At 33.2% G+C, this 15,094-nt stretch overlaps 1 protein-coding gene across 3 annotated transcripts in view; it reads left to right on the top strand.

Annotated features, from left to right (window-relative positions):
• The window catches only part of STAM2 (signal transducing adaptor molecule 2), a 38,269-nt gene that overhangs the window by 9,358 nt on the left and 13,817 nt on the right, over nucleotides 1-15,094 (top strand). For 2 of the 3 annotated variants that reach the window (XM_011359373.2, XM_023530122.1), the window contains exons 2-7: nucleotides 6,050-6,134; nucleotides 6,958-7,033; nucleotides 7,149-7,247; nucleotides 8,153-8,299; nucleotides 9,848-9,917; nucleotides 10,497-10,683. In XM_011359373.2, coding sequence (XP_011357675.1) covers nucleotides 6,050-6,134; nucleotides 6,958-7,033; nucleotides 7,149-7,247; nucleotides 8,153-8,299; nucleotides 9,848-9,917; nucleotides 10,497-10,683 — 664 coding nt within the window. Of the gene's footprint in view, nucleotides 1-1,914; nucleotides 2,035-6,049; nucleotides 6,135-6,957; nucleotides 7,034-7,148; nucleotides 7,248-8,152; nucleotides 8,300-9,847; nucleotides 9,918-10,496; nucleotides 10,684-15,094 lie in introns of all 3 variants that reach the window. The other variant, XM_023530130.1, reaches the window with a different exon arrangement.

Here is a 15,094-nt window from a genome sequence, read left to right on the forward strand (position 1 = left end):
GCTGCCTTCTCACTGTATGCTCAAATGACCTCTTTGTGCACATGAGGAGAGAGAGAGCCTTTTGGTGTCTCTTCTAATGACAGTTAATCCTGTTGGATCAAGGTCCCATCCTTATGCTCTCAGTTTAACTTAATTACTCCTGTGGAGGCCCAGTCTTTAGAGACGACCACACTGCGGGTTAGGACTTCAACTAATGAATTTTGTGGGGATGCAGATATTCAGTCCATAACAGGCAGGAATTCCAAAGACTCCCAGCACTGCACAGCCTTTCAGCCCTCTAGTAGGTGATTTATGCTAGACCTCATAGAGCCTCACCCTGTGCGTGTTTGTATGTAGCCCAGCCCTTGCCCAGCAAGGACCTTGAGCACAGAAATCTAGTCTCTTATCTCCCACCTGTTCTACCTGGGCTGGTCCTTCTTGTGTTGGGATAGGAAAGTGTTCCCAGCAATAAAGCTGAGGCCATCGTGAGGCTGACTTCATATTTCTCTTCCCTTAAAGATCTCAGACCTGCACTGCCTATTGTTCATTTCTTGAACAGAGTTGCCTCATATATTTTTGGCCTGTTTTATATTTGGTTTTAGTAGAATAGCAAATCTGGTACCAGATACTCTGTCATGGTTGGAAGCAGATCAGTCATGAGTTTTTATTTCCAAACATGGTAGGAGGAGGTTTAAAGGTCTCTTGTGGGCATTCTTGTTTTATATAATTTTTTTTATTACTTATAGAGCTTTTTTTATTAAAAGTTTTATGGGTAGACTTGAATTCTTTTTAAAGCTGTATGTTCAACTTAATGGACTATTTGGAGGGGGTGTCTTTTTGTTTCTTATTGGTATTGATGGACTGTATCTTTATGATATTGTTTGAATCTTTCTGAAGTATTTCATTGGGTATTTAAGGCTCTCTGTATGCAGTAATCAAAACCTGGCGGTGAAATGTTATGACTTAACACCCACTAAACCTTGGAAATTTAGCATGTGGGCCCCAGGAGGGCTCTTTTAACTCTCTCATTCTCTATACATTTGATACAGTATAATGTGAGATATGGTTCCAACACTGGGCAATGTGACATGCTATAAAAGAATGGTTCCTTAATTATAATATTTAAAATTTTTTCAGGAGTTTAAAATACTCCAACATACATAATTTAACTGTTACTTAGTTCACTTGAAAAATGAAATCTTTTTTGGCAGGCCATTATAAAGTCTTCAGATTTTATACTTTTTAAAAAGAGTAATTGGGAGCCTTATAGTTGTAGAGAGTAAACTCTGCAGGATAGAGTATTCATATCAGGATTTTTCCATTTTCTATCAAATTAAATCAAGTAAAAATAATCTGTTTAGATATTTTTGAAATTATTGGGAGGGCTTCGGGGGGTATTGAATAGACTTCACATTTAATTGTATATCACATGGCCAAAATTGTGTGCACATGTGTATATTTGTACTCATACAACATGTGTACTGACAAAATTTGGTAATTGATGATTCTGGCTTCTTAGATCAAAGAGGAAATGATAGATTCTTAGGTGTCGGAACTACTGCAAATAATAAAAAAATTTTTTTCTATCCCTTCCTTACTCCTTGTGCTAAATTAATTCCAGAGATGACTAAAGATTTACCCATAAAAAAGAAATACTATATTTTCAAAGAGGAAGATGGGTAAATATTTAATCTTCAGGTAGTTCTAAACACCATGCCAAATGATCTGAACAACAAAAACTAAGCTCCATCATGAGCAAAGAGAGAAGATGAACATGAAGCTGGCAAGTCATATGAAATATATATGATTTGCTCTTCAGACTCAAGATATAAAGTTAGTTACCTGGATATCCCTGTACAAGTCCTTGCCTCCCCCCCCGCCCCCCGCCCCCCGCCCCGCCACCTTTTTTTTAATCAACAAATTTATTTCTCACAGTCTGGAGACAGAATTCCAAGATAAGGTGCTGGCAGATTTGATGTCTGGTGAGAGCCAGCTTTCCAATTCATAGATGGTCATCTTCTTCCTGTGTTCTCTCATGGCTGAAGTGGCTCTGAGGTAGCTCTCTGGAGTTTCTCTCTTTTTTTTTTAAATTAAGTTTATTGGGGGTAGCATTTGTTAATAACATTATGTCAGTTTCAGGTTTTACAACTTTATAATACAACATCTATATACTCTATTGTGCTCTCACCACCCACAGTCTAGTCTCCTTCTATCACCTTGTATTTGACTTCCTTTAACCTTTTGTCCTCCCCTCACCACCCTTCCCCTCTGGTAACCATCATTCGTCTGTGAGTTTGTTTGTTCGTTCATTTGTTGCTTTTAGTTTTATCTCCCACATATGAGTGAAATCATGCAGTTCTTATCCTTTTCCATCTGACTTATTTCACTTAGCATAATACTCTTTAGATCATGCATGTTGTCCCAAATGGCAATATTTTATCTTTTTATGGCTGAGTAGTATTCTGTTGTATATATATACTACATCTTATTTGTCCATTCATCCACCAGAGGACACTTGGGTTGTTTCTATGTCTTACTTTGCCTCCCTTTTGAGACATTTCCTTCCCCCTTGTTGAGACTCCCAAAGGTATTGCCATTCCTCTTTAGTAAACAAGCAGAGAATTGGAACCTTGTAAGCCCACTAGTGCTGCTGCCTTTTGTCGTCACGTGGTATTGCTATTGAAGCTTGATCCTGTGCTGCCCCTTGGATGTTTGCTCAGTGATGAAGCTGTTGCTGGTCCAGAACTTCTCATAGACTTCACCGGGGCCACATTGGGCATCACAAACACTATATAGTTCATATACTCGGAAGCTCTGCTGTTGTTTCTCACCTTTGTGCCAGGGTGATTGGACATGGAGGAGCAGCCAGCATCATTCATTCATTCATTGAACAAATACTCAGTACCTACTGTGTGCCCAAATACTGTTTTATCCAATTGAAATCATAATAGTGAACAAAACAAAACGAATTTTCTACTATTACTAGAGCCTACATTCATTCTGAGGGTTGGGAGGAGTGAAGGAAGTGGTGGCAGAGATAGATGATAGACAAGATAAGTATTTATGCTATGAAACATCTATAGAAAGGCTTATGTGTGAATCCTGACATCTTTTAATTTTTTTGTATTTGTTCTATGTGGAACATCAATATGAATGATACCAGTGAATGTAACAAAGAGGGGAAGCTGGGTACTTGATGGATTTAAAACCACAGTTGGCTGATAACGTCTCACTAGCTTGGATAAGCACTTTGTGGCCACTGTATATAATTGTACATCATGCAGCTATTAAATATATTGGTATTGATGTATATTTATGAACATGGATAGTTGTTCATAAGTGGAAATGCAGGTTAAGAAATGATACATTTAATATTAATGAGAAATACTTTTTCTCTACCCCTGAGGTTTCCTTCCTGAGTAGAGAGTCCTATTAGTATCACTCTGAGTCTGCTCCTGCTCCTTTATTCACTCTATCTATGGTGTAATGACTTATCTGATTGGTAAATAACTGGCCCTATTGCTGCCCTTTGTCCATGCAGGACCCAGCCAGTCTTTTCACAGCCACTGAGTGATTTCTCATCTTCTCGATGGAATAAGTTGTGTGGGGGCTCCCCCTATGTAGGGACAGGTCTGCCCCCACGTAGTGCTGAGGCATGCCCACCTTTGGAGTTCACTATTAGCATGCCCATTTGTCTAGTATATGTAGAGCTTCTACTAGTAATAAGTCATATTTTATTCTTTGTTTTGTTTCTGTACTATTGATAACTTCGGCAGGGAAGGGATTATCAGTCTTTGGACACTTCATACCTCTGATCCTATTTTATTTAGTTTTATACATATTTTTATTAATTTTCCATATTCATGTATAAAAGAAAGTATGGAAAAAATATGCATCATAGTTTTAAAAGACATTGGTAGAACTAGAGGATTTTTTCCTTTTTTTTGTCTGTTACTTTTGAATTCACTGAATTTACTAGATAAATTATTAAGAAATAGTTAAACATTTTTAAATTTCTGAAAAAATACATTAGGTCTTACTTCCCATGTAGAAGAATTAGTCATCTTTGTACAAGGGAAGAAGCTGGACCTGAGTAGATATGCTTCCACCTACATAGCTTGGTGCTTGAGTCTAGAACTTATTCGAGGCAAAAATATATTACTTTCCTAAAACTTCTGGCTTGTCATTTCATCATGTATGTCAAAATGTGCTATCTATCCATAGTGTTGGGCAATTTGCATGGCTTTTAGAAGTGAGTTCCAGCATTTAACTGAGGTTAATTGGATTCTGTGTTTCTCTTTCCTACTTGCAAAGTATAGCTGTCTGCTAAGCCTATTTATTTTTTGGCTTCTTTAATTATTCATTGCCATTAAAAAAAAGAGCTACTTTAGATTCTTACCATCCTTCCTGCTTATCACTGTGATAAGTTTATATGTATAGGATATCCAGGTTTGGCTATATTTAAAGTTATAGGATATAAAGGGGAAAAGAAAAGTTTTCTAAAGTAGTAATTTTTATGTCTTTACCCCCTATACTAGCAGAAAAAATTTTACATCTCTTGATATTGAAATTTCGTAAAAGAGTGAAAATGCTACATAATTCGGTCATTATATTTTGATCATGCTTTTAAAAAATTATTTTAAATTTTAAATTTTGATCATAAATTATTTCAGATCACGAAAAGATACTGCAAATAAAATAATTTCTGGATACTTTAGAAATTAATAAACAAAACTTTATAAGTACAATTAAGCACCTGTGTACCCATTTTGATCCTCCACCAACCTCCAGCTTTGATGTTTATCATTCTCATGCATATATTAATATTTTTACTACCTGTGTGTATATCAAAAAAATAGTGTATTTTTGAATGTTTTAAAACTTTATGTGAAATAGTCGTATATTGCTAGTGAGAATGTAAAATGATACAGATGCTTTGGAAAACAGCCAGATCCTAAAAATATTAAATAGAGTTACTGGGAGACTCAGCAATTCTCCTAGGTGGATATGCTAAAGAGATAAGAGAACACATGTCCACACAAAAATTTATACACAGATGTTCATATCACTATTGCATTATTCGTATTACCCAAAAGTTGCAAAAGACCTCCAAATGTTCATCAACTGGTGAATGGATAAATTAAAATGAGGTATAACTATATAATGGAATAACATTCAGCAATAAAAAGCAGTGAAGTACTGGTACATGCTTTAACGTGGATGAACTTTGAAAACAGTATACTAAATTAAAGAAGCCAGTCACAAGAGGCTATATGTTGCATGATTCTCTTTATATGACATGTCCAGATGGGAACCTAGAGGGACAGAAAGTAAATTAGTGGTTGTCTGGGGTCGAGAGTATGGGAAAAGAATGAGTTGTGATTGCCAGTGGATATGCATTTCTTTTTAGGGTGATGAAAATGTTCTGAAGTTAGATAGCAGTGATAGTTGCACAACTCTGTAATTATACTAAAGACGGATTGTACACCTTAAATGAGTGAATTGTATTGCGATGTAAATTATATTTCAATAAAGCTGTTTAAAAAGTTCGTGAATTTTATATATTCTACTATTAGCTTTTTAAACTCTCCATAAGCCAAAACAAATTATTATATTTTGAGATGTACACATTTTTGTACATTTAGTTCTTTATAACTCATATTCACATTCCGTTGTATGAATTTACTGTATTTTATTAATCCAATTTTTTTGTTCGAGAAACGATTCAGCTAACAGTTTAATTTATATTTTTTTATATGATGATACATTTAACACTTTCTTCCACATTAGAATTTGATAGGATTATCGATAATTTGTAATTTATTTAGTATTATTTAACTATATTTAGAAGACATTTTATTGGTGTACCTTAGAACACTTAATTATACAATATAAAATTGATTTTAAAAAGTATTCTACCTGCTGAAGTTTTTTTAGTTTTATAGTTCTTTTATAGTTCTTTTATATTTGGCAAAAGAAAAGACAGGGCTTCTTAACTACTGTGCCTTTCTTGGTATTTTAGTGTTACATAAGACATGTCTTAATTTCTGCATATGTTAATTTCTTATAGAAAAAGCCACAAATGAGTATAACACTACAGAAGATTGGAGTCTTATTATGGACATATGTGACAAAGTTGGAAGCACACCTAATGGGTAAGATGCTCAGTCATGCCCAGTGACTGTCTAGGGGCTTTGGAGCCTGTGTCTGTTTTCTTGATGTAGCTTTGAAAGGAAAATGGGATTTTACTGTTAACTTTTGGGGGAATAAAAATAAAGAGATTATGGTGGCAGGATTTATGGGATTAACCATACCCTGAACAAATGGAAAATAATTTAAAGCTTTGACAAAATAGAACCACATGTTAACAGTGAATAGACTAATTGTTTAGGGAATTCCCTTGTGACTTAGAAATGTATAGGAGCCATTTAATAATGAAATAGATAATAATAATATAATAGGTAATATACTGAAGAAGCCTTTCTATAATGTATGGGTAAATATAATAACATCATAATGAAAAAAGGTGAATATAAAAAAGGATGCTTTGGGGGGAGAATGTAGCAATTAAACTGAACTGATTAGAAGTTTAGAAGACTGATGAAAGCATTTGTTTTAAAGTCATAGCTTTTAAAAGTAAATTCGTGTTTGGTACTTAAAACCTTTTAAGACTATATCTTGCTTTTTTTTTAAGATAAGAATTTGTTTGAACAAAAAAAATGATGATATAGTTCTCTTATATTGACTAACATTTTTAAAAATGACTTGGCTCTTGGTTTTGGAATATACAACCTTTGCAACAAGCTTTTTTTTAAGTTCTACAACTATATGAGCAAAAGATTGTGTAACGTTATTTCTTTAATGAAGTGAAGTTTACAGGATTTTAGTTTTAAATTTAAAGTTATTTGGTAGAATACCTTATATTTTTAATGTTTGATTTGAAATTCTGAATACTAACTTTCTTCATTTTTTTCTTAGAGCAAAAGATTGCCTAAAAGCCATAATGAAAAGGGTAAATCATAAGGTTCCTCATGTTGCTCTGCAGGCATTAACCGTGAGTAAAAGTCATGTTATTATTTGACCCAGATTTTAAATGTATATTTATTTTAGTAAATTAAGTAAGATAATATCTCAACATTTGTATATTGATTTTTATTTTGATTTAATAGCTTCTTGGGGCTTGTGTGGCAAACTGTGGAAAGATATTTCATTTAGAAATATGTTCCCGTGATTTTGCAACGGAAGTACGTGCTGTGATAAAAAATAAGGTAAATTTAAAAGAAATTTATGTCATTAAAAAATACATGTATTCTATGTCATTTTAACTATATACCATTAATAAAGTTGTATTATAAATGAAATCATTTTGAGGTAAATTTGAAATAAAATAAACTTCCTGTTCTAAAATGTGATGTTTTCATTTGTAGCACCAAAACCTGTTTTCTCCCTAAAAAAGCATATATGCTAGTGATAATAGCTAATCTTTATTGAGGGTTAGTTAGCAGTCACTGCTTTAAGCATTTTACATATGCTATCTTTTTTAATGCTCTTAATAACACTTAGAAGTTAGATTCTCTTGTCATTATTTTATAGATGCAGAAACTGAGGCTTAGAAGTTAAGTAGCTTGTCCAAGGTCATGCAGCTAGTAAGTGGCATAGCCAAGGTTCAGATCCAGGTTTCTCTGACTCCAGAGTCCAAACTAACCAAGATTCTGTACTGATTCCTATTAGAGATGGCAAGTAAAGGGGGCTTTTATTTTGGAGGAGAGTTGAGGGGAGAGTCTTCACTTTAGAGTTGTTGTTTGGAATGGAAACTTTGAAGCATCATTCCCATGCTAGTAATGGCAAAAATCCCAGAATGTTAGTTTAGTTAACATACAAAGCTTAATTTACTGAGAATATTAAGAAAACATAGAATAACCTCTGACTATAAAAGATTTGTCATTAAAGTAAGATTTAGAAATTAATGTTCAAAAAGGATAATTTTGTAAGAAACACCTATATCTTAAAATGTAAATAGGCATTTTTCAAGTACTCATCTAGTCTAAGGATTGCTGTACTTTTTTTGTTGATGTTCATGTGATTAAAGAAAATTTTGGTGGCAATTAATTGTTAAATAATTCAAGTACTTACTTTAACTAGTTTTTTTTTTTCTTTGTCTTTTCTTTAAAAGGCTCATCCTAAAGTATGTGATAAACTGAAATCTTTAATGGTGGAGTGGTCAGAAGAATTTCAAAAGGACCCTCAGTTTAGTCTAATATCTGCAACTATTAAATCTATGAAAGAAGAAGGAATTACTTTTCCTCCAGCAGGTTCTCAGGTAAGAGATTCGTTCAAACCCATGGTTGACCCTATGCTATTTTGAAGGTATGTATCTTATGTAAAAGTTGGGCAAGGTCTGTTTTAATCATCACCCACTACCGCTCTCCAAGCGACTATCTAGCATTATATCTTATATTTAGAGGGTATTCTAATTGTTGAGTGAATTTCTTCTACATATCAAAACTTTGAGAAGTGACTTAGCCATAAATAATCTGTTTAATGCTTCTCTAGAGTCATGCGAAGGCATAAAAGTATGAGAGAGCCTTATGTTCAAGAAATTTATAGTAAATTTGAATGGTATATATATGTGAAAAATAACAAAATTATAAGTGACAAATATGGATGGGTACAGAGAGTAGATGCCAGGAGAGAGAGGTAACTATAGATGGGATGATGAGGAAGGTGAAGAGGTAGAATTTTTAGACTGGAATATATTTCAATAGGTAGTGAGGAGTGAAGAGATCATATTGGGGGAGGAATGGCATGAACAAATTGATGGAACTGAGAAAGCTCAAGACCTGTTGAAGAGTGAACATGCTTGGAGTGAATGGTTTGCATGTAAGATGGGTGAAACTATAAGACTAGAAATTTATTTAGGGAGCTGGGTGATAGATGTAGTAGGCAGGGGCGGAAGTAGGGATCATAAGTCATGGGAGAGGACTGTTTATTTAGGTCTGTGGGAAAAAACATATCTTGGGTTTCAGTACCTTTTACCATTCATACCTTGGCTTTCATACCTCTGACCCTTCACTTAATATGAGGATATGGGCTAGGGAAAAAGACTAAGAAGAGTACTACATATTTTTAAATCGTAGACTGTAGACTAAAAAGAGAAAAAAAATCTTTATAGCTGAATAGGCCTACGGTTCAAGGTTGAATTTTGGGACAAAATTCTTATAACTAATAAAAAGTAAGCATTTTCCTGCTCTATTCTTTCTGTATGTAATTCGCAAAAATCTGTGTTAAAGAACTGGTTTGATGGTTCAGAATCCTGAACATCTCTGTCATCCATGCTTTTAAATTTAAATGTGACCTTCCTTAGTCCTCTGCTATGACTAAAGAGCCAATCCACCATTCATACACAATGAGTAATAAAAGAGGGCTTAACATGTATTCCTAGAACTGCACCTGTTGTCTTTGTCCTCCCTCTTCTTCTCTTTGTTAGTTTTCATGGCTTCTTGCTGCTACTTCTCTTGTAGCTGCTTGTAGCAATATAGGACCACTTACTGAATAAGAGACCTTGGATAGTTGAGATCAAGAAGTGCAATCAGGAAAGATTCATATTTAAGTACTTTCTGTATGCCAGGTTGTGTGTCAGATACAAGATTTATGCAAAACATAAGCCAGTTCATGTCCTTTTTGAGTTTATAATGTTTTCTTGAAAATTCTGATGTTTTATTTTATGTTAAAATTATCATAAAGAACTTCACTTTTAAACGAAACTTAGTTATATCAGTTTTATATTAAATTAGCATGTATGATTAATTATAGAGCTTGTATTTTCTTTAAAAGGGTAATTGTGTTTATTTTACTTGTACATTTACAGACTGTTGCAGCTGCTGCCAAGAATGGTACGTCATCGAACAAAAACAAAGAAGATGAAGACATAGCTAAAGGTAAATGGTTAAACACGTGCAATTTAGTGTAGCATAAAACTTCCTTGCCAGAACAATTTATTGAAATAAAAAGTATAATAAAACTGGATATACTTTTAGTATTTTACCACAAATCTGAAAACTAGTAGAATCTAAAAGTAAGGCAAACAATTGATATAACATTAATTTAATTTATTATCTTTGTCAATAACATGTATTTAATGTCCTACCTTTGAAGAGATTACATTTCACCTTTTCTTTAATGCCAAAGTTATGAGTCAAGTGCAGAAATATGTTCACGGCTTGTCCTATATGGAAAGCTACCCATATTATAATGTCACAATCTGTTTGCTATAAAAATAATAGCTGCTGTATATGACAGACTGTTATAATCAGGAATGAGCAAAACTTTATTTTAAAAAATGTCATGATTCTCTGCCCCTCAAAAAGTTAACTGCTTAGCATTTAATTGTACAAATAAAATATTCACTTGATTTCTTCTTATTAAATATTATTTTATCTAATATTTCTTTTTAAACTTTTAAAAAATCAGAATTAATTCTGGGTATCTTGTTTTTGCATTTAAACTTTTTAAACTAGCTATCGAATTATCGTTGCAAGAGCAGAAGCAGCAGCACACAGAAACAAAATCCTTATATCCACCTGCAGAAGTTCCATTAAATAATAAAGTTGCAAGGAAAGTGAGAGCTTTATATGATTTTGAAGCTGTCGAGGACAATGAACTCACCTTTAAACATGGTGAAATTATTATTGTTTTGGATGACAGGTATGTTTTAAATCTTTATTTCTGGAATATTTTGAAGTTAATTTAGAATAGCTTTAATTTAGAATCCTGAATATTTAGCTCTTTAACTTTGATGTATTTAAATCATCATAGAACCTCTTTATTCCTTAATTATTTTTTTCTAAAATAAAAGACAGGTAATAGGTAATGTGAGTTTCTTATTTTTTTGTTAAATTTATTTTTACTTTATATCTTGGTTAAAAGATTATTAAATGATATTGTTCATGTTCATAATTGGGAAATTTAAATGTTCAGTCATCTGAATGCATTTTATTTATATTGGGAACTGTGTATCCCAAAATTACTGGCAAATAAACTTTAGGAAGAAATATAACTATATTACCTTAATCTATGCTTGGCTCCTCCCATGTTCTTAATCTGCTACTCCACTCTCCCTCACAACTTCTGTTATTTAAAGTTGTAATAAAGAATAGATCTTATCTATATTGGGCCTAATTCTAGTCTTTGCTTTTAAAAGTAGTTGATGAAATATAACAATAGTGAGACTTAACAGCTTGTTGCTATGAACAGAGATTGCAAATTTATTTGATATCCATTATCAATAGCTTAGTAAGGGTACATTAGTATAGAGTATTTTTAAATGGGTAAATACACAAAAATGGTTTTACTTTGCTGCAGTAAATATTTATTGAGAAAATGTTATGTGATAGGCTCTGTTTGTAATAAAAAATGAATGAGGACACAGTTTTGTCTTCCTAAAACCTAGAATAAAATAAGGGAGTTAAAATTAGTGTACAAGTAATTGTATGGAATGAAGACTATGACCATAAGAGAGGTACTGTCGGGGTCCAGAAGAGAGCAGATTCACATGTGGTATCAGAAGGCTTAATCATGGTCTATTTCAGGTGAACTTTGGTTGATTTTGGCAGGGCAGGAAAAATTTTGCAATAATTGAGAACAGGAAAACAAAGATTTCTTAGACAGTCAAGACATACTATGTTCATGAAAGTGTTTTACTTTTTAAAAAATGGTCATTTGGATTGGATCACATGATCACTGAAGAAGAGTAAATAGATATGAAGGTGAAAAGGTAGTGCGAGCTCTGAACATTGACAGTCTGGAATGTCAGGCTTCTGAGTGTAGTTTTAGTTAGAATATTTACAAAAGAACTTGGGTTTATACTTCTGATACTATAAAACTAAAGACATTTCTAAAATAGAAACAGAACTAAAAAGGAGTAAGTTTTGCTCTGAGATTCAAATTTTGAGCATTATTTTTATGTAATAAGAAAATTTTCTAAAATAAATGGCTGCTCACAAGTTAAATATACTACTGATCAGTGGCACAGGTACTTCCTCACTTATCTCCAGCAGGTCTGTACTACCCTGTGCTGCGATAACTCAGTTCTCTGAGTTTCTTTTATAACTTTGTGAACCCTTCATACATACCTACATACTTAGATGTCATTCGGTGTTGGCGTGGCATTTATATACCTGTTATAGTCTGTAGGTTTGCAATGGGTAAAGGTCATATTATTGTGCTGCGTGTGTTATTTTCAGTGATGGCTAATTAAAGCACAATTCTTTAAATAACAGACTCATACAAAACTACTTTCATTTGAGACTTATCACTGCAAAAGATAACTTTTTTCTTTGTAACTGCTAAGAATTCAATATGAATACTGAATATGATGGAATATGTAGGTTGATTGCTGTCATTTTGAAGATAGGATATCCCAATCTTAAAATTGCCATAGACATGCTCATCAACATGTATAGGTTAAATGTTGTCATTCTGGGTGACTGGTTATCATTAGAAAGATTTTAAACAAAAATGTAAATTTGGGTACTAAGGTTAAGTAACAATCTTAGGTTAAAAGGAGGTCATCTAGATAACCCAGAATATGACTGTATTCATTGTATTTAAATTGCTGTGGCAATGAAAGCACAAAATTAAAAATTTCACGTGCAGACCTTGAAGTCCCTTGAAAATACATCATTCTTGGATTTCAATTTAAGAAACATTGAGCCGATAGAAAAGGCGCACCTTTCTTATTAACAGTATACCAAAAAAGTTTTTTACTTTTCCCATCTTTAGCTTTATCTCACCACTCCATATTTGTTCTGTATGTACCATTTCAAATAATCAAGTGGAATTCTTGCAGTTCCAAAAATGCCATGTTGTGAATAGACTTCTGTGGCATTGTACATTGGTTCTTTTTGCCTGGAAAGCCCAGTCAAAAGAAGCAAACACATTTAGAAAAGGAGTTTTACTTGCAAGGAAGGTTTGCAAGGGAGTCCAGGATTTAGAATGTTTGGCTCCCCCACATTAAGAAATAAAACAGGTACTTTAAGGCAATGACCCCCACGGGATACCAAGGATTCCAGGTTTACTATTTATGTATTTGTGGTAGAAATAGCAGTATTCTCACATAATATCTCATCCATAAAGGGCATCACTTATCTTCAGCCATTGTTCAGCCATTGTCATTTAAAAGACAGCAAGTAAGATGTTTTAGTTAAGAAGTCAGTAGGTTAAAGGAGAGGTTAGGTTTTCATTTATTTTGAGAGCTAAAACAAGACAAGATAGCTTTGTTTTTTGTTTATCTCAGTGTACAAGGTATTTGGTTTCTTGTACTTTTATTTTCTTGCTTCTCCATAATGGCAACAAAACATTTTTATTTTCATAGCCCTAATGTCCTTTTTTTTCCTAGTGAGTGCCTACTTAACCTTCAAAACTCATGTCAGATTTTATATGGTCTGAGAAGCCTTTAAACCCTTCTCTGCCTCTAGTTCCCAGTGGAGTTAGGAGTTCCATCTTGGTTTTGCCATAGCCTCCTGAATGGAAGTGATAGCATTCCTTATATTGGTTTCTCGTTTTGTATTGCAATTATTTCTTTACATATTGTCTCTTCTGCTAAATGAGTTGATTCTGAAAAGGGTCAGCACTTCCAGGGATGGGAGAAAGAGGAAGGAGAAAAACTCCAGAAGGTAAAGTTAACATGTTCTTAGTTGGAAATGGAGGGTTGAGAATATTGCGCTGGGTTTTAAATTTCTTAAAGACAGAAACTGTTTCTTAATTATCTTTGTAACATTAGCGCTTAGCCCAATGTCACTATCCCTTCCCTGGTGGGCTTTCATAAATGTTAGATAAATAATGAATGTGTTGAAGGTAAAGTTTATGTCTCTTACACTTACATCATTTCTGACTCAGCTGTGACTTACTCTTTCTTAACATATAAAATTGTAAATATAAATGGCTGCAATAAAATTTTCCTTAATTAGCAAATGGTTTATGTAAAACTGCAGTGCCAAACTACCTTAATTTAGGAATTTAGAATTGAACAATAACTTTCCATGGAATCAACTAGTTGCCAATGGAGAGAATATAGAGCTGAATTAGGGCTAGGAAGGAGTCATCGTACTTTGACATGACATTTGGTCATTTTGCCTACTTTTATTCTTCATCAAGGTCTTTGCAGTTGTAGTTGAAAGTGAAATTATATCTTTACATTAGTAGAACCATTAAGGAAGGCTATACAAAATTGTTGATAGTTCAAGTAAAATCCATGCTTGCACTTCACATGTTTGTGTTCTCTGGTTTTATGTCAAAATTCCTCTAAGTTCAGTTTTCCTTTTTAATGGAAAGTTCAACTTAAGAGAATATGTGTGTGAGAGAAAGAATTTCTCATCCTATGTAGAAATCAACAGATACGATACCTGAGGACTGTTAGTATATCAGTTATTTTCTGGTTTTAAGAATTTGGATGATATACAGCTCTTTTATATCTTTCTGGTACTTTTTAAATAAAACAATGTGTCAGAATCATAGAAGTTGATTTATCCTTAAGTTCCATCTTTAAGAATGCCTGCTCAATAAGTCAAATTTTTGGAAAGGAGTAGATTAACTGTTATTTCTGGATTCTGTAATTGTCCCTATCAAGAGAATCAATGGACCAACTATCCAACAAGCTTGGTAAGAGTTCATCAAGCTTGTTGGATACAAGCTCAACATACAGTCAGTGGTATGCATTACTCTAATCATACCTATTTAGCAAATGTAATAGAAAAAAAATGCCGTTCCTAATAGTAACAAAAATTATAAGTGATCTAATAATAAATCTAACAAAGATGTGTAAGGCCTTTATGGAGAAAATTATATAAGTTCTTTGAAAAATATCAAGAAATATAAATATATAAAATACATTTATTTATATAAATGCGAATGAAGAGGGATACCATGTTATGGTAAAGAAACTTTAATATTATAAAGATTTAATTTTTCCTATCAGAATGCATAAATTAGTACATTTCCAATTAAAATCCCAACAGGACTTTTCTCAGAGAACCTGAAAAATTTTAATATTAGTAGAGAAATGCAAAGATATACAGTAACATAGAGGGTCTTTTCTCTGCCAAGTATCAAGGCATAT

The sequence above is a fragment of the Pteropus vampyrus genome, unplaced genomic scaffold (genome assembly GCF_000151845.1).
Source record: "Pteropus vampyrus isolate Shadow unplaced genomic scaffold, Pvam_2.0 Scaffold2, whole genome shotgun sequence".
Taxonomy (NCBI): Eukaryota; Metazoa; Chordata; class Mammalia; order Chiroptera; family Pteropodidae; genus Pteropus; species Pteropus vampyrus.